This window comes from Vulpes lagopus, chromosome 9, assembly GCF_018345385.1.
Source record: "Vulpes lagopus strain Blue_001 chromosome 9, ASM1834538v1, whole genome shotgun sequence".
NCBI classification, from domain to species: Eukaryota; Metazoa; Chordata; class Mammalia; order Carnivora; family Canidae; genus Vulpes; species Vulpes lagopus.
In genome coordinates, this window is record NC_054832.1 from 8,543,998 (window position 1) to 8,570,782 (window position 26,785).

Below are 26,785 nucleotides of genomic sequence, written 5' to 3' on the forward strand. Positions count from 1 at the left end.
CTGCATTTTACTCATCCCATCATCACCACCACCAAATAGATATTATCATTTTCTGCAATTCACGGCTGAGGAAATTGAGGCTCTGATGAGTTCAGGGAGGAATTCCAGTAAGGAATAGAGTATAAAAAGATCCACTTGACTCCCAAAGTCAGAGCCGTTTCCATTTTATCCCACAACCTTCCTTACACTCCTCTCTATTCCCACTGGTTCCTAAGGGAGCTGGTAATAGATACCCACCCTATCCATCGCTGGATGCTTATCCAGCCCCTGACATGTGCCACGCACTCTGCTGGGCCCAGGGCATGCAGTCATATTCCCTGACCTCAAGGTACCCACAGTCTAGCTGGAGACGGAGGAAGGCATTGAATCAATGAGTGAATGAACCAACAAACGCGTGAATGCTAAAGTCTCCATTTTATATTTATGGGCGGTGTCTCCCAGCCTGGACCCACTTGTAGTGCTGATCTTCTGTGAATCCCAGAATTCATACTTCTGAGCTCATCTCCACACTTCTAGCTATTTTTATTACCGTACGTAAAATATCTAGGGCCTACTTTCCACCATCTGCACATTGATTGTACGTACTCAACGCCCCATCATCGCGCATCATGACTGAATGTGCGAGAAAATCCACCAAATCCAGGGAGTGATTTTGCTGATGATTTATTGCTTGAAGGAGAAAAGCATAAACAGGGAATTTGAGCAATGAAAATCCTTCACATTGAACAAACATGGTCCACACTACACAAATCATGAGAAAAATGAGGGATGTTGTAAAACACGACAGATTGCCCAAGTGCTCTTTTCCCTCTATTGGGAAATTCCAAGACATTCCTTCTTTTGTATTTTTTTAGTCACTTGCAAAAATGGCTGTAGGAATACTTAAATAGGAAGTCACAGTCTGAAAGTAGATATAGACACACACACACACACACACACACACACACACATACGTATATGTGCAGAGATACACAGTTGACCATTCCGACCATTCATGAGTCCCAGCTGTGCAGGCTTATTGCAGTTACTTTGGATCAAGATAAGTCTTTTAAAAATCAGTGACCTAATTCGATATAATAGTCAGAGGCTACATTGCTTCCCCATTATCTCTAACACAGTACAATGTTAATGAAATTATGTCAATCATGTCATTCAAATGTGCCTTCTTTGCTCACTCTCTGAGTCACTTTGAAATTAACGTTGCAGTTAGTTTATTGTTATTGTTATTGTTTTGTTGTCAGTAAAGCATCTCTTGTACCTTTTGATTGAGGGGGGCATGTTGACTGGGCTTAGGGTCAGGAAAGACGGCTCAGGCGTAAGACTGACCCTGGTTTGCAATCCTGGTCTGCAGTTCACTAGCTGGTAAGACACTGAGCAAATAACCTCACCAAGCCCCAGGGTCTTATCTCTAAAACGGGGAAAGGATTATAATGCCATATCTCACAGGCTTGCTATGAGGAATAAATAAGGCACAGCAGTGAAGCACCTAGCTCTGACCTGGCACTCAGTGATGCTGCCAAAATGCTGAGGGTAAAGGTGCAACAAGAAGCAGTGGTTTGGTGAATGCGGGTTTCCTCTCTCTCCCCATCTAAGCCCGCCAGAGAAATTTCACTCTCAGCACTAACGTGAATTTCTTCACCAAAGGTTAACAAATCTTTGGCATGTCTTTCCCTCGTCTGGGAACATGGAGTTACAGAGCCCTGGAGAGACCATCGATCTCATCTACTCGGTGCCTCTGCCAAGGAGACACTCTGTTGGGGGTCATTCAGGCTCTGCCTGGAGGCCTCCCCAAGAACAAGGCCCAGTGAAGTAAGCTGGGATTTGGGCTCCGACTTGTTTGGGCTCATTTCTGAGCCTCTTCGAATCTCAAAGCTTTCCACATACGAAATGGGGATGAGAGGCTTATTCACAGTTGTCGTGATAATTAATAAGATGGTTTAAAAGTTAGCAAACAGGATGACACCAATCAATAAAGGGACATTTTTGGGACGCCTGGGTGGCTCAGCAGGTTAATTGTCTGCCTTTGGCTCAAGGCGTGGTCCCGGGGTCCTGGGATGGAGTCCCATATTGGGCTCCCTGTGAGGACCCTGCTTCTCCCTCTGCCTGTGTCTCTGCCTCTCTCTCTCTGTGTCTCTCATGAGTAAATAAGTAAAATCTTTTAAAGAAGTAATAAAGGGACATTTTTGCCTTGATTATTATTCTTAACTTTTACAGAAGTAGAGTCACACCACTGCAGAGCGATTGTGGCTGCTAGAAAGATCTTCCTTACATTGGTCCCAAACCTCCTGCCCCTTGACTTCAAAACATGGAGCTAAGACTTCCCCTGCAAAGGACAGGTCCCTTTCTCAAAACGAATACCAACTGGGACCACCCCGGCCCAGTCACTCCCAGGGTAATCCCAGATTCCTCCCACCCGGCTTCCTAGGATCTTGGAAGCTATGCTTCCAAATTGGGATGCAAACTCAGTAAGAACCCAGGAGCTCCTGGGTTTCTGCTGTATATCAAATGCAGTTAGCTGTCATCTGGTCCTCGTCATTTATAGACTTCAGGTAATTTCACTTCTAGGAAATCTAACATAGATCCACACACAGGCTTATAGGAGAGCCTATTCTTGGGCTGAATGCTCTATACACAGGAATTTTTTTTTTCAGTGAAAATATACATTTCTTTAAATATTAAATGTCTCGTTCCCTATGGCACTTAAAATAAGACTTGGCTGATGAGAATTAGATTGGCACCTATCTTTGGAAGAAGAGCGCCTCTGAGTAAAAGTAGGAAACCATACACAGCTTCTTTTATTCATCAAACGCATGTTGAGCACCACTGTATGCCTTGTTCTGGACCAGACACGTGGGAGGATATAGTCAGGAGGGCACATTTCCAATCCTCTTGTCCTATTCTAGAATCCCTTTGCACACCACACAGAATTCCCCCAGGAAGAGCCCACGCATCCCTCATCTGCAGCGTTGGGTAGACAAAAATCATCTTTTAAATGTACGATGAGAGCTGCTTCTGATTTGAGGGAGGGGAGGATCCACAGGAGATTCGTGGGTTTTTGTCTAACCCATATATTTATGGGTGCTGGGGCACCTAAATTATCTGAAAGTCAGATCCTCTTCTCTTGGGAAAGGAGCCAGAGACACAGTAAAAAGAGTGACAAACAAGAGTGGGAAGTCAGTTGTGCGACATTATTTTCCTGCTTGACACGTTTGGAAGCTCTAAGAGTAGGGACCGTACAGTGGGTTAGAAAGTCAGCCCGACTTGGGTTAGAATCCGCACTTGCCCGGTCACCAGCCGAGTGGCTTTGGTCAAGGCTCCATACCGCTCTGAGCTTCCATCGCACATTTGTAAGAACAGAAGTAATAACAGGTGCTTTTCAACATGATTGCAACGTTTCTCCACGAGCTAATGCGTGTAAAGCACTGAGAACGATGTCTGGTACACAAAAGGTACTAAATAAAAGAATTACAACAGTAAATATTTATATGCTACTAATAAGATAAATAATAGCCTCATTTCCACTCATCACAACTTTCTGTTCCTTTTAGGCTCCAACCCCTTTTGTCTTTTAATCCCTGTTAAATATGTTTCTGTTTCTAAACAACTGGTGAGCCTCTATCTTCACACCAGAATTGGGTCGACTGGGTCGACAGACCCGAAGTCTGTAGAAAGGGTCTGAGGTGTCCTGGGCCTGGGATGTGACCCTACCCTGCTGTCCCAGGGTGATGCCGAGTGGATCCACTTCTTGGTTTGACACACATACAGCCTGCAACCTGGTTTGTTATTTCAAGTGGGTCTGGCCCGGACAACAGCTGGGTCTCCAAAGGCTCTGCAAGAGCAGAGGAATGTCCCTGGATGCCATGCTCCGGGGTCAGAGGGACCATCCTAGGGTCTTCACCAACTCCCATGAACCCCCAAGCAGGGGAAGGATCTGGATGAGCGGCAGAGCCGGCCAGTGGCTGGGTGTCCTGTTGGCCCCAGCAGACCCATGCTATGGTCCCTCACTTCTTCTGAAATTTGGCTGACCCTGCTCTGACCCTGGAGTATTGACGGGAAGCTTTTCCCATGAATAAGAATCAAAGTTATCAAATTGCATTTGTGAGCGGAACGAACCCAATTTGTACCCTTTATAGTGCAGGGATGAACCACGAAGCCTGGGCTAATGAACACAATTTTCTACCAAAAATCAAAACCAGGCAACCATTCACCTCACTTGGCAAATATTTGGTGACCTTAGGGTGCACAGATCCTTGGAATCAGAGATGCTTGGGTGTGCTGTGGTCAGAACTGTCGATTAGCGTGCCCCTTGGCACGGCCCAGACTGTTCCAGTATCCTAGATCCCATATGTCCTTCCGAATGGAGCCGAAGAGTCTTGTGGTTTGGCATCTAGAACACGAATGAGTGATACTAAAGGCCTAGCTGATTCTGCTCCTCGGGACTCGGGCGACATCCAGCAGGATTTCCAGTGACTTGGACAGGCGTGGGTTTTGTCCAGAGCAGCTGGAGACAGGCACTTTCTCCGGAGCATATGCAGAATGCTGCTAAGGTGGGGCCTCATAGTCTGGGCCCCAGCAGCACCGTAATGAGTCATTCGGGGGGGTTGGAGACAGGACAGGGGCCAAGGATCTGGATCAGAATGGTTAGAAGTCGGTGGAAAGTGGACAGAGAAGGCTCAGCGGTGGGCCTCGGAGGACTGGCTGCTTTGCAAACGCTGGGCCAGGCCCCACGCCCTGTGTTTTGTGCCTGCCTAATCGGCAATTTCTGAGAAGTCAGGGTAGGATTCTAGGTCAGCGAAGATATCGTTGGGATTCCTACAACTCAGGTTGCAAAAGCAAGCATTAATCCACAGGATCTGGCGGGAGAAGCCGGGCCCATCGGGACACTGGAAGGAGACATCGATGGTCTTGGACTTGTAGGGGATGCAGCACCTGTCGTCCGTGCAGACCCCGCAGTACTTCGGCCGGTAGGAGCGCGTGCTGCTGCAGCCGGCGAGGGTGAAGTTCGTGGGTGCCTCTGGCTGGTACACGGCCAAACACTTCTTCCCTTCCTGCGGGAGAGGAGGTTTCAGTTGGGATGCTCAGAGGGTGAACAGCCACCTCCCCTCCCTCCAAGCCCTCAATTCTCCCTTTGCACTCACCATGCGAGACCACCCCAACTTTCCTTCAGGGCCGTGGCATATTCAAGCTCGGAGGGAGCTCCCCAAACGCGGTGCCCCCCAGCCACACTACGGAGGAGTAATTGCAGACCTCACAGGGCACTGCCCTGCCTAGGTGGTTCCTCGCACCCCGCAAAGTCCTCTTGCCTACATTTTCTGCCTTGACAATGCCCGGGCCTCTGTCCCAGTCTTACCAACACAGATGCCTGGGTGGCTTCTCCAGTCCACCCAGCTAGTGAGTGGCACAGCCATGACGGAGCTCCATGATTGGGAGATGTGCCTTCTCTAACCTGCTCCTCCTTCTCCACCTCCCCTCACCCCAAAACCTCTCACACTCACCCTCCTCATGCAACTTGTTCAATCAGAGTGCATTCTGTAGAGCTAGCTCTGTCTCTCCAGGAGGATACAGGCCCGTCAAGAGCAAGGCCCTTTCTGCAACTCTACAGTCTTTCTGTGCCTGGTACACAGTAGGCACTCACTAAACCCATTGCTCAAATGGCTCTACTATGTACCGGTGCCACCAGCACTGGGGGTAGAGCAGATCCAGGCTACATGGGGCCCGAGGCTCAAACAGTTTGAGGAGCCAGCTCAGGTTCATGAAAACAAACCCAACATTGGAGTGGGAAGCATAGGCCAACAGCCAGGACTTGAGTTGGCTTTGAGGTAGACCCACATCTACCTCGGGTGTCCCGGGCATTCACCCGGCTTAGGACCCTTATGCTCCTATTTCTCCCGCTGCTGGGGACTTTTCCATTCACGCTCTCACATCTGCACCAAGCACCAAGAGGGCCAGCACAGCAGAGGTCACTGATCAGAGAGGGAGCCGAAGAGAGAAGGGAAGAAGGAGAAGGAGGAGGTGGAAGGATCCAGTTGGTTGGGACAGAGATACTCGGAGAAGGGGCAGGGGACAGCAAGCGAGGAGGACTCGTGGGAAGCTGAGATGTCTTGTCTACCAGGCACCCCTCTCCTCAGCAACCCCAAGAAACCATCAGTGCTCCAAAAATGGAGTCAGCACTGAGTTTGTCTTTTCTTTTCTGTGCAAAGCATATGACCGGTGCCGAAACAGAAGCAAGGGGGCCTTGAGACAGGCAACTCGGACCCATTTTTGACTACGATATGCTGGATCCTCTGTTTTATGGCCTTGGACTCCCCGAAGCTGGAGGAGATGTCTGAGACCCAGCCCACATTTTACTGATGGGGGGCCTGGGGCTCAGAGATGTGGAGATTGGCCACTGTCTTGTGCAGTTAGCGGCAGTCGGGCATTTGACGCCAGCTGTCCTGAGCCCTATTTAGAGCTCCCCGACTGGCCAGTGCATCTGTGACCTCTGTACCTGTGGGTGTGGATGGGGACAGGAGCAGACGGGGGTGACAGTCGGTGGGGGGGTCCCTCAGCATCACCACAGGAGAGTGCTTCGTCCCATTTTACAAATGGCCCCAACGGGGACATTCAGGGACCAGGTTTCAAGCTGGGCCTGTCCGTCGGTAAGTCCAACATGCCTACCCCACCCCGGAAGGCAGACTGACCTTGATGTGTAGACGGATGTCCACGTCACAGGGCCGCAGGTTGCAGAGGCGGCTCTCTTGCTCAGGCCAGCACCGGCTGTTGGCGTTGGAGATACGCGTAGAGACCCCCAGGCCGCAAGTGGTGGAGCAGGGGCTCCAGGGGCTCGTGTAGGCTATGCAGTTCCTGTGCCAGGGCTCCACCTCACCGGTGGCCGCTGTGGATAGGGACCAGACTCCCCGTGAGTTTCCAGCCACTGTCAGCCACTCTCTTCCCCACCTTCAGCACACACAGGGTCAGGGATCCTGAAGCTCCAAGAGGAGGCAGGTGGGCTGTCCCCATCCCCAAAAGGGCGGGTTAGCTTCTAAGCAGCATGGGTTCCCCAGGGAGAGGAGGCCTCTACTTCTCCAGAGGAGAGACCATCTTTACAGACAGGTGGACCTGAGTGCAAATCCTGCTCGACCACCTATAAGCTGTATGGTTCCAGATAACTCCCTCCTGGGCCTCAGTGTCCTCGCTGGAACGAAACATCTGTCTTCCACGGCTGGTGTGACAATGAAAGGACCTGTTTATTGAGTATATAACAGGCATCTGCAAAGGTGCTGGGATTTGAAGAGGGGAAGGTACTGTCCCTGCCCCTGTAGAGCTCAAGTTTATTTGGAGAAAATCCGAGGGAGTGTCTATACTCTAGTACCTGATACCTAACCTGGGTGATGCTGAGGGCTTGATGGTTAAGGACACACACAGGCTTTAGGGTCATGTTGCCTGGTTCAACTCTGAGCACCACCATCTAGTAGCTGGGCAACTTCCAATAGCCCCCAGCTCCATGCCTCAGTCTTCCCACCTGCAAGGGGGGTTGGCAAGAGCATCTCCCTCTGAGGGCTGTGGACGGAAGAGATGGGTTCACGCACATGAAAGCCACAAGCCATCCCTGGTGCTTAGTAAGTTCTCGGGCCTTGCATAGTTTCTTGACTGTCAACTAAGCACCAAGTCTTGGATGGTTCTATTACTATACATGTCCCAGCTTCTAGAATGTGGTGAGTGCTCAAGTATTCTCTGAGTAATGGAAACATGGATGGAGCTACAGACAGAGGCAGGTAAAAAGCCAGTAAGACAAGGGACAGATCCCACAGAAAGATGGCACAAGACAGCTAAGGGAAGGATCCGAACAGGACGCCAGGCCTACCCTGACACACATGCACACATGCACGCAGGCAGGCAGGCCGGCAGGCGCACCCGGGAGACAGAGAAAGGAAGAGGGGGAGAGGAGGAGAAACAGATGGTGGGGCAGGGGAGAAGGAAGGGGGGGAGGGAAGTAATGGGGGAGGGGCAGAGAGGAGGAAAGAGTAAAGTAGGAAAGAAGAGACACCTAATAGAATCCAAAGGAGGACGGAAGGGGATGGGTCAGCGCTGGATCGCCTGCGCCCCCAAGTTAGCAGGTGTGCAGGGAACAGGGGTGGATGAAGGCCGAAATGAGTGGGTGGGAGAGGGGAGCTCTGAGAGACAGGAGAAAACAGGGCAGAGGAGAGTGGGGCTGGGATGAGCTGGGGGGAGGGGTGTGAGCGTGGAGGAGGGAGGGATTTGCCTAGGAGGATAAAAGGGCTTTGGTTTCTGGGTCGCCCACTCGCAGGTGGCGGCTCTGCTTATACTGGGTCAGAATGGGGTCACTGGGCCAAGTACAATCTGAGGACAGCCACTGCCCCATCCCCCGTGACCCTCGAGTGGCTTTGCCAGTTGGGGGGTGTGGTGGACCTGCTGCCTTGGGGACAGAGCTTTCCTTGCCACCCCCTCCGTGGACACGGGATTGCTTCTTCATGGGGCCGGCTCAGCCCCTGGGGGCCACCCAAGTGCCTCCGGAGAGGCTGTGCACCCCTGAACTGTGGGGAGGGGCAGGACCACCCTCCTCCCTGGCCTGGGCAGACCCACTGCGGACACAGAGCCTGGGGGCAGGTCTCCTTGCACCCCCTCCTTTCCTGAAACACTTCTTCACTTGGCTTCTGCACAACCTCTTTCTCCTGCTGCCATCCTGCCTCTTGGATTCATCTTTCTCAGCTTTTTTCTCTCCCTCACCTTAAATGGTGGTGTCTCCAGGGCCACACTTGTGGCTCCCGGTGATTCTGTTCCCCCAGGGTACAAATGGCAACGTCTGGGGGTATTTTGGGTTGTTACTACTTGGAGGGCAGGTGCCACTGGCATCTAAGTAGGTAAAGGCCAGGGGTGCCGCTAAACAACCCACAATGCACAGGGCAGCCCTCCCCACAGAGTCCTCTCTGGTTTGAGATGTTGCCTATACCAAGGCCGAGAAACACTGCTCCACAGGGTCTCCCCGAGCAATCTCACACACTTACAATTAAAAAAAAATTACCAGTACCCTTAGAACTCCCAAACTCCATTGCTATCTCTTTACTCCTTCATGTCCACTTTCCCTCTAGAACCATCCTCATTGCTCCTGGTTTTCCTCTTCCATTCCCCACCTTCTGTCTCTGTTACCCCTCAAATGTTAGCCCTCCCGGAACTCTGTTGCACTCTACCTATCATCCCTGGGCCATCCTACTCACCATCAGCAGCCCCAGGTGCATGACTTCCAGACTTCTCTCTGCCCCACCTCCCCCTCCAATGCTGCCCCATTGGATGCTCCTCTGAGTGATGCCAGGGCTGGGCCCCTGACCTCAAACTCAACCTGTTTCAAACAATGCAGATGTCCTTCACCCCCAGCTTGTGCTCCTCTTGTTTTCTCTCCCAGGTCATGATGAGCCCTGGGAATCACTGTCTACCCCTTTCTCTCCTTTACTCTATGCAGTGGATTAATGCTATGACCTCAGTTTTACTCCTCATCCAGTGCCTCTAGCATCTGTCCCTTCCTTGCCACCTCCACTGCCACTTCCCTAGATCAGATCCTTATCGACCCAACCACCCACCCACCCGTCCATCCATCCATCCGCTTATCCATCCATTTGCCCATCCATCCATCCATCCATCCATCCATCCATCCATCCACCAACCATTCATCTGCCCATCCATCATCCATCCATTCATCCATCCATCCATTCATCTGCCCATCCCTATCCACTCATCCATCTATTTGCCCATCCATTCACCTGCCCATCCATCCATCCATCCATCCATCCATCCATCCATCCATCTGCCTATCCATCAATATGACGAGCACTGATTTGGTATCTCCTAAGTGGCTGGCATTGGGCTACTCCAGTAAGCGGAGGTAAAAAACAAATGGGCCTGTCCCTGTCCTCCCTTTCCAGGGCCTGGTTTACCTGGCTATAGCCTCACCTGTCCACCTAACCTCCATAGTAAGGAGGAAAGCACCTACTTCCTCTCCCACCTTGCACCTTGCTTCCCATCCTCTGCGACCTGCACATTCACCCTTCCCGCATCTCCCCACCCCTCCCCCACTGCCTAATCCCTTAAGTAGGATAACAATGAATCCCATGTATCTGGCTTTGTTCTTTATAAAGCTTTTCCTCATTTTATGTTGGGAAGACCTCATAGAACAGTTGGAGTAGATGGAGAAATAGGGTCCCTTAGGGCAGGTAGCTTTGCCGAGGTCACCAGCTAGTTGGTGGTGGTCTGGGGGCTGGGACTCATCGTATGAGGCAATCACAGAGGGTCAAGGCCCTGCCCTCCCCCCTCTCCACCCCATCCCCCACACCCACCGAGAGCACCAGTATGGCGCTGTGCTGTCTTGCGTGGCCTCCTGGCATCGTGGTCACACACCCACTGTTGGCAGCAGCGGCCAGGGATGCTCACTCGTCGGGGGCGATGGCACCAGAGGCGCGGAGGGCGCACACGCAGGCACAGGGGTGTGCAGCCCACCGCACCGTCCACACACGTGCAGTTGTACTTGCAGTTGGGCTGGAAGGACTGGCCATTGGTGTAGCGCACCCCGTCCAGGACGCAGCCCACGCCGACCACCTCTGCAAACACACGCGCCGCTCGGGTCAGGCCCAGGGACATGGTGCCCATGCAGGGACACCTCCCGCCTCTGGACCTGGCCCAGACCCTGGGAGCACCCACCGTGGGGGACAGGGGTGCAGGCAGGACCAAGCAGGGCCCAGCCAGCCTCTGGGAGTGTGGGGACACTTGAGTGTGGGCAGTGTGGGAGTGTGGGGTAGAGCTCAGCCACCACCCATCAAGTGACTCCCAGGCCCAGAGACTGGCAGGGGTGAGAAGATAAAGCGTGTTCAAGCCACTAGTCTTGTCCTACCCCCGGCACATGGCACAGAGCTCAGTACTGACAGATACCCCCAGGGCCATGGTTCTGAGAGGCGCAGCATAAAAGCAATCAGAATACTTAGGAACAAAGATTCCATTCATTCGGTACATATATTTATGGAAGGTTCTAGGCACTGGAGATTCAGTGGTGGACAAGATAGACAAAACTATGCTCTCATGGAGTTTCCATTGTGGGGGGGGGGGAGCAGAGGAAAGATGAACAGATCATAGAGCGGTGAAGGATACCAGTGCCAAGGAGAACCACAAAGAGGAGGGGCTTCCGGGAGGGGGGGCAGTTGGTGATTAAGGCGGGCACCTCACCCAGCTGATGCCACTTCAGCCAAGGTGGAAGGAGGTGAGGAGGTTAGCTAGCACTGGTGTTGAGTGGTGGGGAGGGGGATCTTCCAGGCAGAGAGGGGCTGTGGGTGTAAAGGCCCAGGTGGGAGCAGGCCTGGGAGGTTGGGGGGCGATGGGAGATGAGGGCTTCCTTGGTGGCTCAGAGGAAGGCGCAAAGCTGTTGGCACCTAGACCCACAGTGTGGGCTCAACAAGTAACTGTTGATTCAACTATAGGAATCATGCTTCCCTAGAGCATATGACGTGCTGCACAGAACAGGGGGTAAGACAGTGTCAGGAGGCCACCCCCTGATGCAGGCGAGAGGTGGCCATGCTTGGAGCCTGGAGGGCCCAGGAACCCTGAGGAGGGCTCAGCTTCTGGGTATGTTTGGAAAGATCGGCTGCCTGATGGGACGTGGGGAGCAGAGGAGAGGAGTCAGGAGCGACTCTTCGTTCTATGACCTGAGCCCTGGCAGGGAAGAGATGGCTGCTCTGTCCTCAAGGGAACTGGTTTTGGGGTGAGTGGCCTCAAGAGGTCTTCATCAGACATGAGATCAGGGAGTCACAGGAGGGATCTGAGGCTGCTGGGCCTGACCAGAGCTGGCCCCTGGGTGCCATGTCCTGCCTTGAGGACTGTCTGGAAGCGTAGGCAGAGAGCTCCCAGGCAGCAAGGGTGCCCACCCAAGGAGGGCTAGTTCGGAATCCACAGTCTGCTGATAGCTCCAGCGTCTCTCCTGGATTTGCCAGCATTGATAATAATAATAATCCCAGTATCTAGCAGAAGTGAGGGCTCTCTAAGCGCTGTCACTGTTTTTGGTCACCTGACCTGCTGCGTGCCAGACATCCATGCATTGCTGATTTCATCCTATAGGGAAACACCATCCCATTTTCAAATACAGCAAAACTGAGTCTCAGCGAAGTTAAGTCACGTGCCGAAGGCGACATAGCTGGACGCAGAGTCTCAGCCTCTGGGAATGTTGGCATGACCGCTGTTTTTCCTGGGAGGTGATCGTGCAGGGAGGAGGCGCAGAAAGGAAAGGCGCTACCGCTCACTGGCCATCTGATCTTGTGCCAGGCACCATCTGATATGTTATCTCATTCAGTTCTCCCAGTGACTTCACGAGGAGAGTTTTATTTTCCCCATTTGGCAGCAAGGGAGGTCGAGTGATTCATTAGCTCAAGGTCACCCAGCTGGTGAATGATAGATCTGCACCTCGCTCCCGGGGGATCTCACTCCACAGCCCATTTCCTTCCACCAGACACCAGTAAAGGAGGGGAAATTGGAGAAAAACAAACCAAACCAAAACAAAACAAAGCAGAGGAAGCACTGGGTGAATCACTCATCCTTTCGTCGTGAGTCACCCCCTGACCGCGCCCTTGCTCTGGGAAGGTGTGAGCACGTGTGCGTGCATGTGTGTGCGTGTGCATGCTGATGGAGGAGGAGATGAGAGTGTGCTGAAGCCTGGTGCCTCTCTGCCCCTGTGTGGGGGAACTTTGGATGGACAAGGTGGTACTGGGTGCCTGGGAGCTCTTGGGCACAGTGGCACTACGTGGGGAGCTTTCAAAAATCCTGGTGCCTGCACTGTGCCCCAGAATATGGGACTGGACCCAGGACTTGGTATTTTTGTTACTATTATTTTTTTGGCCTTTGATATTTTTTAAAGTTCCCCAGGTGAATATAGTTTGCAGCAGTGGCAACCACTGCTTCTGAAACCTACTCCCAGTCTCCTGGGAGTTTGGGGCAGGTGGAGGGAACGGTGGTGGTGCTAGTGGCTCTGAGCAGCCTGGCCACCACAGGCTAGAGCGAGAGTCGGGCATATGATAGGCACAATGGCTGGGCCCGCAGCAGAGTCTAACATCCCTTCCTCATTCACTTTCCAACGAATGGAAGGACCGGCTCCTAGTGAAGTTCACCATCTCCAGTCTAATCTCAAACTTCCTCTTACTGAAGGATCTGTAGGAACTCAACTCCTCAGGTCCACCATCCAGATCCTCACTTGCCTCACTCACCTCCCAATGGACTATCAGCTGTGTAGAAGCTATGACAGTGGATCATAGCCTTCTAATAGCCCAACTGTTGCATTGTAGGATGGATGGATGGATGGATGGATGGATGGATGGATGGATGGTTGGATGGATGGGAGGTAAGCTCTCATCTGTATTAGGCTCCCACATCAGGTTCTTGGCATCCCAACCACCCAAAGAAGTAGGTATTATTTGCCACATTTTCCTTGATGACAAAACTGACACTTAAAAGGTTAAGTAGCTTGCCCAAGGCCACCCTATTAGTTAGTTATGGGACTGGGATTCGAACTTAGATTGTCTAGTGCCAAAGACCATACATGACCTGTCTACTCCCTCCCTCTTCACACTGGGGAGTCTGAGCCTGGCAGGAGATTGGCCTCCTCCTCTGAGGATGACCGTGGACAAAGCTGAGATAATTTCTACAAGGGAAAGTTAAAACAAAGCAAGAAAACAATGACCCAGAACAGCCGGTCACATTAGAGTCGTTAATGTGGTCCCTTGTTTATTCTCTACAACTGCTTGGGGTTGGTTTGATCAAGCTCCTTAAGTGATGTGCCCAAGGTCACGTAGCCAGCAAATGGCAGAGCCAGCATTCAAAACCCAGGTTTGTCTGCCTGTAAATTGCACGATCCTTCCAGCAAACCACACTGCTCCCAGGCCTGGCCCAGCTGTATTAAATGCAGAGTAATGTTTGTACAACCAAAATAGCCAAAGAGTGTAATTCAGAGGTCACTCTCTGCCCATAGAAGTATTTAGCTTGGCCCACAGAATGTTTTGAAATACATTCTTGGAACATGTTGCCAACATTTACAAATCATACTCAAATCTGGAATTTTAGATTCTCTTGAAAACTGAGCAGAATGGACAAGACCAAGCTCACTTTTCTGCTTGGCCATGGTGGCTGGTGCCCAGGACCTCTGGTAGCCAAAGCTTGCATTCACTAATTTGCCATAGTTCCACCTTTCCCTGAGTTACATGTGCCAGGGTTGTGGCTGCTCATTTTTATGACCTGTCTTGTCTTGGCCTCATTACATACCCATCTTCAAGGACAGGTTTAACCTTTCTTGGGGGAATATCCAGCAGTTGAGTTGACCATTTGCCACAAGACTGTCTAAAGAGGGTCTCTTCTTTCCCTTTCCCCTGCTGGACCCAAGGTGCCTTCCTCTCTGTGGCCATCAGACCCTAGCCTCTCCTCTTTCTTGCCTTAGAGTCTCATGAACCCATATACCCTGGCAGCATTTCTAGGAAGATGTTTGGTAGGATACCAGTGAGTTGTGTGTTTGTGTGTATGTGTGTACTCACATATGCATGTGGTGTGTGTATCTGTGAGAGTGCACATGTGTGGTGGGGTGGTTGAGTGGTAAAAATCTGCCTGAACAAAACAATTCCCTGTGCAAATAAGTCTCAAAAATAAGAGCTTCTTGTGATATCTCCCATTTTGGAATTTTACGGTGGACGTGAAAATATAAAATCTCACAGAAGTTCTATATACTTGCTTAACTTCGTTTATTCCAGGGTCTGCAAATCTATGGGACCAGGGAACCATCGGCAAGTGTAATACCTATTAATGTCTGTGGACCAGATTTCTTTCCAGATAAAAGGAAAGGGTTTAGTGCCACCTTCAGCCTAGGGCCTGATCCTGGAGACCTGGGATCCTGGAGACCTTCTCTGCATGGAGCCTGCTTCTCCCTCTGCCTGTGTCTCTGCCTCTCTCTCCTTCTGTGTCTCTCATGAATAAATAAATAAAATCTTAAAAAAAAAAAAAAAAAGGAAAGGGAATACACAAGGGCTCATAGTGAGGGGAAGCTAAGAGGCTGGGGCGAGTGAAAGCAGGACCCAAGATACAAAGAGATAAGGGGTGTAGATAGATTGGGAAGGTGGTTTCCCAGGCCTTTGGTGGGGAAGGGCAGGCAGGAGAGGTAGTTTCAGGGTCTGCACAATCTCTGGGTTCATGAGAGAATATCTATAAAGACATGGTGCCAAGCACATAGTAAGATGTCAGTACAGCTTTAGAGATTGACTAGTATGATCACAGTGAACTGAGTTACCTTTTTAATGGCCTTGAAGAACAGCTGTAAAAGGGGAAAGAAATGATGAGACAGTCTCATATAACAAAGGGATTCTAGCGTAGGAAGGCTTAGCCGGATTTCGTCACCTGGGTATGGGGAGAGATTATATGACTACATATATATGTATGCAGTCAGTCTCAAACCTGGGTGTGTGCGTGAGAATCACCTGGGAAGCTTGTTAAAGGTGTAGATACCCACCTTCACTTCTAGAGAATTTTCCTCAGTGAGTCTGGGGTGGGGTTCAAGGATAACATTTTTCACCAACACGTCAGAGGACTCTATGCCGGTGGTGAGGCAAGTTCTCTTTGAGCACACTCTTTTGTGGGGCTAATAGTGAGTCTGAATAAAAGGGAAAAAATAGATGGATGGCAGAGTCAAGGGTGGTTACTTGGAAAGCTAAAGACAGACTTGGTAGGAAAGCTGAAGCATGAATCAATGATTAAAGAGCAGAAAAGTGCTTATGATTAACTGTGAGACACAGGTAGGATTGTCTGACTTGGAATTATGGTCATAACCCTCATCAACCACCCACCTCAGGAGACATAATAGGCCAGCTGAGGATAAGAGACGATGCTCTGTGTGAACATGTCATTGGGTGCATATGGAGTCATAGTTATGGAGAAGTCTTGTCTCAGCACTAGGGGAAGAAAGGCGTTGCTGGGTTTATGAGGCTTTGTGTACTTTTTCAGGAGTTGGGCTACTGTGTCATGAGGCCTCGTTACCTCTCTTTATCATGCTGGGTCATGTATTTTGGGTAAATGCTTAGACGATTCAAGCAAAGTGACTACCATTCCAGATAGAAACACGAGATCAGAAAACCCCTGAAAGGAAGTCTCTGGGAACAAAAAAAGGACATGATAAGGCTCTTGAAGAGCAAAGAAACGATAACAATAGTTGTCCCCCGCAAGCATGAGGATATTATAAAGACTAAGAGTAAAGAAAAAGCAAAGGCAATTGGAACACTTGGAAAAACAAAAAGCTTCATAAGAAAGAAAATTCAGATATACTATCTGATGCTTCGGTAACATTATTTGCATAGTCATATTTTAAGTACTGATTATTGTATAACAAAAAATTATGAAAATAATATTGCAAGTTAGGTGATGTGTCCAGTGGTATTGAGGAGTTAGGTCATCGGCTGTCATATAGGAATACTGATAGATAAAATTGATATTTTAAGCCAATCAAGTTATATTAGAAGACATATATTGTACAGTGATAACTACCAGAAGAAAGGGCTAAAAAAAGTGTCTGTGGTAACTAAAGGAACATGGGAGTGTAGGAAGGGATGATTGTAGCCTGCTGATTTTATTCTTTTAAGGTTACTGGATTAAAAAAAAAAAAAACTATTTTATTTAAATTTAGAATATTACTAAAATATCTGGAGTTCGATGAGTTTTGGTGCCCCTGAAAGGCATAGGCATCCACGCTTAGAATGAATCCGTGCTTAGGTCTTTCCCCAGTCCCTTTTCCCCAGTCAACCATGGATATGCCTCCAGGACGGAGAAGAGAGCAGGAAGCCAGGCTCTGGAGGCAAGAAGAATGTAGGTATCCCTCCCTCTTCGGGAAGTTCTCAGCTTCTGACCTGTAATCATGGACTGGAGTAGGGGAGGGGCAGGAGACCGGCCAGGGGAAGGGCTATGGGTGAGGGCTGGAGCTGGAGGTGCGGGGGCTGGCCAGAAGGTAGGGAGGGTCTCACTTACGTGCACACACTCCTATTGCGTACCTCGGGCGGTCCCCACTGTAATCGCAGTAGAGGCCCCGGTGGGGGTCACAGATGGCTGCCTCTGTGCAGTTGTCCCCCAGCTGCTGAGCACACATTTTACAGCATTCACAACCGTCTGTGATGAGGCTGACCCCCAGCGGGCAGCGGGGTGGGGACGGCGGGCACTCACATGGCCACTTGCAGAATTGGGGGCGTGAAGACGTATCCTCCAGTGGCACGGGGGTGAAGGCCATGGCCGTGGGGGCTGGAGAGAAGGCCTGTGGGGGAACAGCAGAGATAAAGTGCTGCCAGGCAGGGGTTTCAAAGCCCAAAGAGGGCTGGCAATCACCTTCTCATCTTCCTGGTGTTAGGGGTGGACATGAAATTGTTTTCCTATCATGTTTTTGATAACTGGACATCTCCTTTCTCTTCAGTAAAAAGGACCAAGGAGCCAGGAGGTCAGATAAGATAAGCCAATTTCCCCAGTCCCCCTGCTGGAGGTGGCAGGGGCCCAGATTCTCTGTCAGAACCCTGGCCACACTAGGCCTCATGTGTGTTTCCTTCCGTCCTGGAACATCCCACAACGGGGGAGGGCACCGAGGTGGTCCCATTTCACAGATGCGGGAGCTGAGGTTTTGTGCAGCAAATGTCTCCTGATGAGTCATGTTTCGAGGTGTGGTTTGTATCCCATCACCTTTCCTCTGCACGGCCCAGAAGAGCCACCCTCTTCACTCCAGGTCCTCGGGAGCTTGCAGAGCCAGGTGATTCATATTTGGCAGCAGGTTTTAGCCAGCTGACCTATCGTCATCATCATCATCATTATTATTATTGCCATTGTTGTTCTTATTATATCTCCTCTGAGCCCCAGGAAAGGCTGCGGTGGGGTGGCAGCAGGTATACAACCTCAGAGCCCCCTGCCACCGGCTCTCCCTGACCCTGTAAAGGGGAGTTGGGCCTAAAGAGCCATCCCTGCACGGAGGAACAGGTAGACAGAATGGGAGGGTGCTCTGGGGTGTCTGTGAGTTTATGAGTTTCAAGCCACCTGTATCTCTGGGAGCCAGTCACCTTCCCACCCCGTCTGGCTGCCTCCCTGAACCCCTATCCTGGACCCTCGCTTTTTGCTCGGGAGAAATGGAATTGCCTGAGGACAGGGAGTGTGCAGCCCGCTTCCAGCCACTGACTCATCCACAGTGTGGTCCCTGCTGGGGAGCATCCTGTCCAGGGCTTCTCGACCGCGACTCCAGAATTCCAAGGTCAGCAGAGGTGGGGCCAGGGCTTCTCGAGGGCCCAAGGAGGAGCCACCTCCTCCATCTCGAACCTGAGAAGCCCTGCTCCGCGGAGCTCAGAGATCTGCATTTGATCCCTGGAATGACACATGCTGACATATGCTGGTTCTTCTTCCCTTTTGTCTGAGGAGGAAGCTGAGACCCAAGGAGGCAGAGGGACACGTCCAGGATGACACAATATGTGTCAGGACCTCGACACGACGACTCTCGTAACTCTCATTTCTACACCCGTTACCTTCGCCCTCTGTTAGCTGCACAACAAACGATGGCTGGCCTAGCTCAGAGTCTCTCTCAGGTTCTAGGCATTTGACAAAGAGTTTAAAAATTCTCTGATTTTGGAGAACCCACAGCTTATGGGAGAGACAGACCTTTTAAATCAGAATGCAAAAATTACGCAGGGGGCTGGGCATCCCGGGGGAGCCCCTGGAGCTCCCTGAAAGTCAGCGCAGGAATCCCTGTGCCTCAAGGGGAGTAGAGTCCACCCCTGCACACTTGGCAGTGAGGACCAGCAGCCAGGAGGCATGATCCAGGTTGAGGGGTTGGAGTCCTTGGGCTCTCGGTTATGAGTCTGGCACATGATATGCACCGTAAATACTGATTTAACAAATGAAAGGCCCTTGAAAATCAAACAGGCAAACCTTGATTTGAAGCTTTTGTCACCTCTGGGCTTGGTTTCAGGGCTCCATCAGTGCCCACGTCTTTCTTACCGCAGGATCTCTGGCGTGAGATTCTCTGTGGCCAAAATGTCCTTCCCGCGTCCCTTCATCTGGGCAGGGCCACTCAGGCTGCACCTTAGAGACCTCCCCAACCCTCCCAGCCCCGGAGCACATACTCCTGGCTGCTGCCCCGAGAGCACATGGCATGTGCTGGTCACATTCTGCACACTTGGCAATCAGACCTTCGGGAGACTAATGCAGCCCATGGGGATGAGGACGGGGGCGGGGGCCCACACAGTGTCTGGCCCACAGCATGGGGGCCTCTCCCCTCCTTCCCGCCTTACCCTCTCCTCACTGGGGGCTTCTCTGCGAGGCTGGAGTCAGAGACCCGGGCCGGCCAAGGGAATCATGCCTGTGGTCCCTTCCATTGGTCATGGGTGACATGGCTTGGCAAAGCCCTGCTTGTAGGGACCCAAGAGCTCTGGAGTTGGCAGTGCTGGCCCATGTTCACCTGGGGCATGAGCTTCCTGCCCTGCTCGCTTTTCCTCAGATATACAATGCGACGCAACAAAACCCTAGGCCCTTAATCAATAAAACCAGCCCGATGCACACACTCATGCACACCTCTTCCTGACTCTGTGGAGAGAACTTTCCTCATCATTCTGTGACACTAGGAGGCTGAGTTTCCTGAGCACCCATGGACTGTCTCTGACTGGTCCCCGGGCCCTCAGCATATATATATTCTTGGCAGAGGAAATAAAAAAGCCCTGTCCTCCAGGAAGCCTCCCATGCCTGCCCCAGGGTGTGTTAGAGGGGCTCCCTCTCTCTACGTTGTGAACTGTGGAGGCCTTACTTCTGCCTGTGGGCCTGACACACGGCCCCCAGCCCTCACCGGGACTCTGTAAGTGTTTCCTAGTGGAATGGCTGCAGGGGGATTGCCGACTCCAAGGGGCTATGTATGGTGTCACTTGGTACTCAGGACCTCCCATCCTGGAACCTCTCCTCTCAGCTCGGATTGAATTTGAGCGGAAAAAAAAAAAAACCAAAACAAAAAAACATGGGACCTGAGACAGTCAGCGGTGTGTTCCTTCTGTGTGGCCTTAGACAAGCCTCCTAACCTTGCTGGGCCTCGATATCCCCATCTGTGATAGGGCTGCAATAATGTTCCCCTCTAGAAGCTGTGGGCTTCTAGTGATGGGCTCCGTGTGCGGACACACTAGCAGGCCGGGCACATGGCAGGTTCTCCAAAGCATGACTTGTCCCTTGCATTTCTTTGTGTGTGTGTGTGGGGGAGGGGGGTTGGGGGGGTCCTCCTCCACCCCCACAGGGCTCAGCACAGGGCTCTTGGGTTTGGGCCCTTTGAGCTGAGCTGGGATGGGCTGTAACCAGCCAACCCAGCAGGGACCCCGTGGTCACCATCTATCCTGGGGTCTCCAAGTTAAAGCTCCCCAGAAGGAAGCCTCCTTTCCAGCACCTTCTGGGAGCTCCTTAGGGGGAGCTGGGGCAGCCAGGAACCGGCTCTGGGCGGTCAGCGGGGCCTGGCCCTTGCTGTTGCCGCCACCTGCTGGTGGGAAGCCTCCTAGACCTCCGCCCAGAGAAGAAGGCAGTGGGGGCTGGTGCAGGGGGCACCAGGGATTCCTGGGCTTGATGTGAGACCCTTGAATCCTTGCTGCCTTGGCCTGCGTTGTCGCCACGAGGGATAGGACTGCAGCTTATTTCAGGGGCGGACAAGTGTAGTTGGAGAGATGCGCCTCGACTCTTTCATGCATTCTTTGGACAGATGCTTAGTGAACCCCTACCCCGTGCCAGGCTTTGTGCAAGGCTTGGAGGAAGCAAGGGTGCAGGAGATGCAACCAACAGGCCTCGTGAGCATGGTAGTCGTGACTCAGTATGACCAGTGCTATAAGGATGGCGCCGCACATTCATGCAGCCCCTTTCATTTGTTCACTGGGTCCCTCAACACACCTCTAATCAGCTCTCCCTTTGTGCCAGGTGCTTTACTAGGTGCTGGGCAGGCAGTGAGGGGGGGGTAAAGTGGGGAAACGAAGCCAACCTGTAGGAGCACAAAGGAGGGGTGGCCATGTCTGCTGGGATTGGAGACGGCTTCTCAGGAGGGTGCTGTGGGAGGAATAGAATAGTGAAGGGCGAGCAGGAATAGGGCAGCGAGGAAGGGCACAAGCGGAGGGACCAGCAGGTGCAAAGTCCATGAGCAGGGCACACGTGCTTGTGTCTGGGGGCACGGGGAGAATCGTGGTGAGCTGGTGCAGGGTGCAGGCCAGAGGTGGGAGGAGCTGGAGGCTGGAATAGGCCGCAATGAGGCCGTTGGCAGATAGGTCAGAGAGGGCCCGGAATGCCTGGCTGGGGTCTCAGGCTTTGGGCTGGGGTCTGCGGTGATCATTCGTTGAAGGATTTTAGCAGAACGATCAGGGCAGATTTGTGTTTTAGAAACATCACACCGTGTCAAGTGTAGTCGTCGCCACCTACTGTCCAAGTGACTCTGGAAGTTCACTTTCTGAGCCTTGGTTTTCTCTGTCGTGAAGTGGTGTTCCTACTGCTACATACCCCCACCCTGCCAAGGTTCTGGAGCAAGCCCTGAATGAGATCATGGCTACAACTTCTAGCTTGTTCTAGCCAGTTCATTCTGTTGCAGACTGTAGCTCGGGCGTGACCACCAGGCACCAGTCTGAGCTGGATCTCGGTTACCGTGGCCCATCCTGCGTCCTGCCCACAGCCTGTTGGTTGGTATCATGAGCTCCACTTTATAGATGGGCTAACGGGCTTGTTCACGGTCAACGTGTCGTACGTGATAGAATTTGGACACAATCCCAAACCTGTGGGGTTCATGCTTTTCCCACTACTGTACACGAAGGAGAATTTTCTAATGGAGGGGACTGAGTTGTTCGATAGTGAGTGCACCATCAGTGGAGGTAATCAAGGAGTAGCTGGACAATCATCTGGGCTGGGAGCTGTAGAAGGGGTGCCTGGCCTCAAATCCTATCGCATAGCAGGTGTCAAGAAGCATCCGTTAATAGAATGAATGAGGAGCACCTATTCATTCAGTGGTTGAGTATCCTGCCTTTGGCTCAGGGCGTGATCCCAGGGTCCTGGGATCGAGTCTGACATCAGGGTCCCCGCAGGGAGCCTGCTTCTCCCTCTGCCTATGTCTCTACCTCTCTCTGTGTCTCTCATGAATAAATAAATAAAATCTTAAAAAAAATAGAATGAATGAAAGAGTCCAGGGATATTTCCCCCATGACACTGATCCCCCTTGAGGGCAGGAGCCACGTGCCGTGCATTTCCCTGTGCACGTGCACACACACACACGCGCGCGCACACATGCCCTTACATCATGGCTGGCATCTACTCAAGGAGCTAGTTTCCGAAGCTCCTGTGGCTGATATTGGAGTGTTCGTTATATAGGGAGAGCTTTTATGCCCCGTCCCATACAGATCCCGAGCAAATCACAAGGCAGGCCTACTAATTTACCCCAGGGAGGAGGAAACAGAGGTTCAGAGAGGTTGAGTGACGGCGGTACATGGCCACACAGCTAGTCCGGGATGGGGGTGTGTGGGGGTGCACAGCCAGGATGGAACCAAGCTCGGCCTCGTGCACGAGCCTCAGCCCCTAACTCTTCTGCCGTCTCTGGTCACCCTCCCAGGGTGCTCCCATCACACCCGACCAAAGCCAATGTCCAGAGGCCGGGGGGCTCCGGGAGAGGCTGTAGGATCCTTGAGTGTCGTGTGTGCCCCCTCAAGATCACATTTCATGACCGGTGGGGACCGTAGGCACTCAGGTCCCTGCAGAGGCCAAGGCCCAGCAGCCCAGAGCCCCGTTTCGGGGTCCGTCCTCCTCCATAAACTCCGGCCTGAGCTACGGTCCTGGGGTTGAGTGGACGGGAGAGAACAGGAGCCCATGAGTGGGGCGCCTTGTCCTGCGGGGTCCTTGAGTTTTCCAGCTGGGGGGCATCTCAGCCCTCCTCTTGGAACAACCTGCGGGGCCAAGGAGAACGGGAAGCCCGCGGTTTCCCTTCTGCGGAGTATTTGCCGGTGGGCCCCGTGCTGGACGTGCTTGGAGCAGCGGGCCCAGAGGACTCGCCGTCCTCCCAGAGCTCACTCTCGCTGTGCCGCCTTCCCGGGCTCCTCATTCCCAGAACTTGGATTTCCCTTCCAGGAGCTTCTACAGCCGATATGGGGCCGGGCAGGCGGATGTGTTCACTAACGCCACGAAATGTGCCAGATATGGTGCATTCAGGTGATGAATCCTCATACCAAGTCTTGGAATAACCACCCCAGCCCCACTTAAGCAGTGGGGAAACTGAGGCTCGGGCAGTCTAGGAAGTGGCCCAGAGGCCTGGGCTGTGACGGGTAGAAGGATCTGACTCCACGCTCTGTGCTGGAAGCCTCCGGTTTCCCTTCGAATCACCAGCAAAGCCACAGTCGCCCTCCTACTCCACACCAAAGCCATCCCCCGAGGTGCATGGTGCCGATGACGTTTGCACCATGTGGCCGCTCCCCAGGCAGGGGACGCTCGATGACATCAGCTTCTGGTAAAACGGCCCGTCTAGGAAACCCAGAAGGCAGCTGGGATGTGGGGTGGTGATGCTGACTTCCTAGGGGGCCCAGTCGGTCTCGGAGCCTCCTTTCCAGTGTAACCCCTGCACCTGTGTCCCCAAGGGGCCGAGCCAGCCCACTGTGGGTGTCTCTCGTAGGTTCCTCACCGGGGCACCGGCTCCCTGAGAAGCCAGATAAGGCTGCATCTGTTTGTCTGTCTCATGCACATTTTTTTTCTCTTGTATATACTCTTACACACACACACACGCCTGCAGGAGACGGGCCACCTTGAACGTCCAGGTTAGCATGGCATGTCCACCTGCCCTTTGCCATGACGATGCGTGGGCCACTGACATAAAGATATTGGTTCTCCTTTTCCATCCAGAACATGAGTGGGGCAAGTGCCTCAGCCAGAGAGCAGAGGCAAGAGGCTCTCCAGACCTTCTGTTCACTGGCTTCCTGAGGAACTCACCCGCATCCCAGGGCACAGCACCCTTGCCCTTCCCGTGACCGGGGACCGGCCGTCCTCACCGTAGCACCATCCTCATCATGGGTTCGGGGCACAGCAGTAGTGTGTACTCATGCTGAGCTCGAGTGGATGGTCAGGGCTACTTTGGGAGCGCATCCCTGGCCACTCCTGAACACCACGTGTGGCCCGAGGAAACGTCTGGAGCCCCTGTGTCCCAGCTGCGCACTATGGGCCTTTGTCCTGGGCTCTGCTGCCTGACCGGGCTGCGCCCCCGGCCCCCACCAACCCCACCCCATGCCCCAGCCTGTGCTGCTGGACTGAGTGCAGGAACCAGGGAGCTTGGGCCCCTCGCCCGTGTTGGGCCCTTGTCTCTGTGGACAACGAGCACAGGACTTCTGTGATGCTTCATTTTTAAGCTAAAACCTTGTCATTCTGTTCTTACGCCCATTCCCAGCCATAGGTGCTTGGGCAAACCCCACAGAGCACAGAGGGTAGTTCAGGCAACTGGCGAAATGGGAAGGTCTGGAGGCAGCCCTGTGTCTGCCCAGAGAGCCCTCTAGGATCGCTGGAAAGGGACTTTCCTCCTGGGGCCGAGGCTCTTCCGGGAACCCCTGGATGCTTGGCTGACCCTTGGGACACCCTGAGGCTCGTACCAGGCTCCCACTTTCTCTTCTGGTTTTGGAGCCTCTCCCTGCATTCCCCAGCACAGACCGGAGCTGGGCCCAAGCCCTGTCCCCCGCCCCAGGCAGCTCTGCTGGGGTCCTTCCATCCGCCTTGAGCTATCCGAGCCCGGGTGGCTGGGCCCATTCTACAGATGGGAAACTGATCTTTGCCAACGCACTATCATATGGGGCCCATGCTGGGTTTTCTAACAGCGGAAGCTAAGAGGGGAAAACGAAACAACCGTTGTTTTGCTTCCCTAGGTGGGTGCCCAGTGCTCCCTCGGCCACAGCCTGGTCTTGGCCAGTCCCAGCTGCTCAAGCCCTGACACCAGCCTCACCAGCTGAACCCCCACCCAGTGACCTCTGCTGACAACCAGGGCAGCCTCTACAAATAGAACCACTTCCCTTGGGGGTTCCCACATCAGAACCACCTCAAGGCCTTAGTAAACACTGATGTGTGGCAGCGGACCCCAGATAGCCTGACTTCGATGCTTCGGGCAGGGTGTGCAGAGGTCGGGAACAGCTGGCCTACCTGTTAGGACACAGGTTCCCGACCCCCCACTTCGAATACTCGCCTTCGGTTCTTCTGAGAGGGGCTGAGAATCTGTATCGGGGCCTGCACCTCTGGTGAGTCTCTGGAATGGGAAGCCTGTCTTCGAGCGCGGGGCAGGGGAAGGAAAGCTGTGGGGACTCCAGGCTGTCCTCCTCTTCAAACATGTGACTTCCGTGGGTCACCTGCTGACGCCCTGCCCCGCCTCCCACAGCACCATCCACGCGGACCCGCAGGACGCGCGGCATTCCCTGACTTCACACGGATGCTCTGCTGGGGATCCAGGCTTCGTGCAGCTCATTGAACATGATGGCTTTGCCCTTAGTGTTTTATGAAAGTCACTGGAAGACTTGGAGAAGTAAAAAGGGAGCAGCTCCTCATGATAGGTCCCTAAGGGTCTGCTGTGGTCTGCAGGTGTGTGGCTCCCTCTGCCCCCCAAGTTCATGTGTTGAGGTGCTGACCTCTAAAGGTGACCGTCATGGGCGGCGGGACTCTGGGAGGAGGGGAGGCCATGAGGTGCAGCCCTGGTGAATGGTGGGGGATAGAGCCCTTATGAAAGAGACCCCAGAGAGCCCCCGCACCCCTTCCTCCATGTGAGGACACAGGGACAGGACACCAGCTGCGAGCCAGGAAGAGGCTCCTCATCAGAACATGACCACGCGGGCACCACGATCTCCGTCTTCCCGTCTCCAGAATCTGGGAGAAATACATTCCGGTTGTTCATAAGCACCCCTGGGTCTGTGGTATTTCGTTACAGCTGTCCCTAAGCGGATTAAGACAGCGCCAGACACTTGCCCCTCTGGACAGGGACGGTGATCTCGGGGTAAAAGAAACGAATTGATCCCTTCAACTGTACTTCCTAAGAAGCAAGTGAAAATTAGGGGATGGGGGTGGGTGGGAAATTAAAGCCCCTGTAGGAAATGTTGCTAATGTAGTTTGGGAGATGCTGTTTAAAGATGAGCGGTAACTGGATTTTAGGGTGTCTCGCAGCCCCTCGGAAAACGGACCCGGGGACAAGGGAGTTTAACAATTTGACTTGCATTATCGGTTTTCCCAAGAGCACATGGCAGCAGGCAGAGGAGCAGAAAGGGGGAAGCTGGCCGTGGCGGGTAGGGGGCACCCGGGGAACTGAGATGTTGTGCTTGATGATGAAGATGGAGCCCAGCGTGTGGGTGCTTCATCGGGGACAGGGGCGCTCGGGTGAGAGGCGCAGCATCAAGACCACGATGCTGGGTGTCGAGGATTGTAATGGGGTTGAGCCCAAGCTGCCCAGGACCCCGGGAGAGGAGATGGGAACCTTTCAGGGAGGGGGTTGTTTTTAGGGAAAGGCTGTTCCCCCGCCTCCTCGAGGCCTGTACTGAGCATGGTTCGCCCCTGGAGGCAAGTGCTCAGTGCCTGGAACGGATGGTCCTAGAGCCTGGCTCCTCCGCGTTCGGGAGGCCACACCTAGATGCCCCACAAGGGGGCATCCTTGAGACAGAAATGGTCGGCGGGGACCCCGAACTGTGTTCTAGGGCCTGCAGGAAAGAGCTGTCTTGCCTCTTCACCCCGTTACTGAAATGAGGGCCCTGGGGGGAGTGGAAGCATGAGC

The 26,785-nt window shown here is 52.9% G+C and overlaps 1 protein-coding gene across 1 annotated transcript in view; it reads right to left on the minus strand.

Moving 5' to 3' along the window:
* Positions 1-647: 647 nt before the first annotated feature.
* CCN4 (cellular communication network factor 4) overlaps positions 648-26,785 on the minus strand; it is a 38,209-nt gene continuing 12,071 nt past the window's right edge. The window contains exons 2-5 of the mRNA XM_041769591.1: positions 17,020-17,299; positions 10,329-10,589; positions 6,681-6,874; positions 648-5,048 (exon numbers count right to left, since the gene is read on the minus strand). Of these exons, the coding sequence (XP_041625525.1) occupies positions 4,749-5,048; positions 6,681-6,874; positions 10,329-10,589; positions 17,020-17,299 (1,035 nt within the window). The 3' untranslated portion in view covers positions 648-4,748. The remainder of the gene's footprint in view (positions 5,049-6,680; positions 6,875-10,328; positions 10,590-17,019; positions 17,300-26,785) is intronic.